The following is a 2,081-nucleotide window of genomic DNA, read 5'->3' as shown; positions in this document are numbered from 1 at the left end:
ACTCCCACGGGAGACGTTTCAGTTTAACATATCTTGGTAGAGAATTATAGCATTATAATTCTAATTCAAACATGAATTTAGTGAAAAACTATTTTGTAATGAGATTTTTACATTTTTTTACAAAGTTCTGTCTGTTATTAATAAAATAGGCTGCAACGTATGTTCATTGCATAACTCAGCAAATTGAGTTAAATAGTAACGTTACAGTAACTCATTGCTAGCACGGATTTAAAACAGTAAGCTAAAAGGATGTATACAGTCCTTATGTTTAAAATAATGTATACAAATGAAATGCAAAACTTTAAAGCACTGCACTGCACGCACGCACGCACGCACACGTCAGGAGAAAGTGACACGCCCACTCCGTTCAAAACTCGGCGCAGGTGCTGGAACGTAACCAGTGCGCGCTCACTGAACACCTGCGCAGTTCTACGCTCATGCGCGTTAATGGATAACAGGACTTTTGACAAGTTATTAAACTATGCCATTGCATTTTCATGAGACTCTTCTACTGAACGAATAGTCAAAGCTGTCGCTGATATTTATCTCTGATGCCATGTCACCGAGATAACACATTAAGGTCTCGTTAAGCTGTGCGTAAAGGGAGCTTTTGGCATCATTTGTGGACTGAATCGAAAAGGAAAATCCAAGGAAGAACAATGTCGAAACCCATGGACCACGTCAAGCGTCCCATGAACGCGTTTATGGTGTGGTCGAGGGCTCAGAGACGAAAGATGGCTTTGGATAACCCGAAGATGCACAACTCTGAGATCAGCAAGCGCCTCGGAGGAGAGTGGAAACTTCTGTCGGACTCTGAGAAACGACCGTTTATAGACGAAGCCAAACGCCTCCGAGCCGTCCACATGAAGGAGCACCCGGATTACAAATACAGACCCCGGAGAAAGCCCAAAAACCTGATCAAAAAAGACCGCTATCACTTTAACGTGGCGTACAATTTGGGTGAAGGTGAGCAGTTGAAAAGTGCGCGTTTAGCCGGAGACGCGCTCACGGACTCCATGATGAGCACCGCGGAGAAAACCGCCGTCTCCGCGGCCACGCGAGTGCTTTTCGGTCACCACCTGTCGGCCAACCCCTATCCGTTTCTCGACCTGGCCTCCAAAATGTCGGAATTACCTCCTGCGCCGTTTCCACATTATTCGTTTCTCGGATATCCCGCGGGGGTTTCTGCGTTTCCAGGGATGGGGATTTTTGCCGGCGCGCCGCACGCTCACCCGTCACCGGGTAACCCGGGACACATGGTGCCCTATAACTGCCCGGGCTGGCCTGCTTCTGCACCTGCGGTTCCTTCAACTTATGTACTTTTACCTGGAATGACCAAAGCTCAGCATGAACCTTACTTCGCATACGCTGCGGCCATATGAGTCCCATTCAAACTCTTCAGAACTACAATAATGATAATAATATGGGCTGAGGTCAATTGCACTTGTTTTGCATTTGCAAAAAGAAATGTTTTTAAATATCACTTGTGTAAATGAGGTGGGTTTTATCTTTTTTAATAAAGATATAAAAGGTATTCTAGTGTACGTGCTTATATTTTTATAAACGCTGTGTCTGTGTGTCTTTTAATAGATTTTTATACATGCATTCGAAAGAAGTTTTGCCTTCTTATTCGTCACTTAGCTTTTGCAAAGTTATTAAAACAAGTTGGTCTGTTAAATGATGTTGTCAACAATAATGCGTACACTTTCAGAAAGAAAACTATCAGCGGACAGTAACCTTGCTAGTTTCGGTACAGATATGTTTTTGGTAACACCGTGTACCAAATGTGAACTGTTTAGGTGCAAAAGTGTACTCTTTGAAAGGGTACCGCACCAGGGAAAGCTTTAGTAAAAGAGTATAGCTTTGTATAGTTCATTAAACACAGACTGTTCAATGTGAAATATGATACAGAGCAACACACAAGGAATCAAGAGTGACCACAAGAATCTATTAAGAGAGTATAAAGTGGAAACAGCCTGTTGAGACAACAATGTATGTAATGGCAGTAAAACATCAGCTGATTCAAAAGCTAATGGCTCTTCACCCAGAACACACTTTGAACAGTGATGATGGGACAGAAT

The 2,081-nt window shown here is 43.0% G+C and overlaps 1 protein-coding gene across 1 annotated transcript; it reads left to right on the top strand.

Annotated features, from left to right (window-relative positions):
• Nucleotides 1-405: 405 nt before the first annotated feature.
• sox21a (SRY-box transcription factor 21a) lies at nt 406-1,528 on the top strand. Its single transcript, XM_079461390.1, has one exon. The coding sequence runs from the start codon at nt 660-662 to the stop codon at nt 1,380-1,382; it is 723 nt and encodes a 240-aa protein (XP_079317516.1). The 5' UTR covers nt 406-659; the 3' UTR covers nt 1,383-1,528.
• Nucleotides 1,529-2,081: the final 553 nt, after the last annotated feature.

The sequence above is a fragment of the Barbatula barbatula genome, assembly GCF_947034865.1.
Source record: "Barbatula barbatula genome assembly, chromosome: 7".
Taxonomy (NCBI): Eukaryota; Metazoa; Chordata; class Actinopteri; order Cypriniformes; family Nemacheilidae; genus Barbatula; species Barbatula barbatula.
The sequence above is the reverse complement of the archived record's forward strand: the minus strand, read 5'-3'. Positions and strand labels throughout refer to the sequence as shown.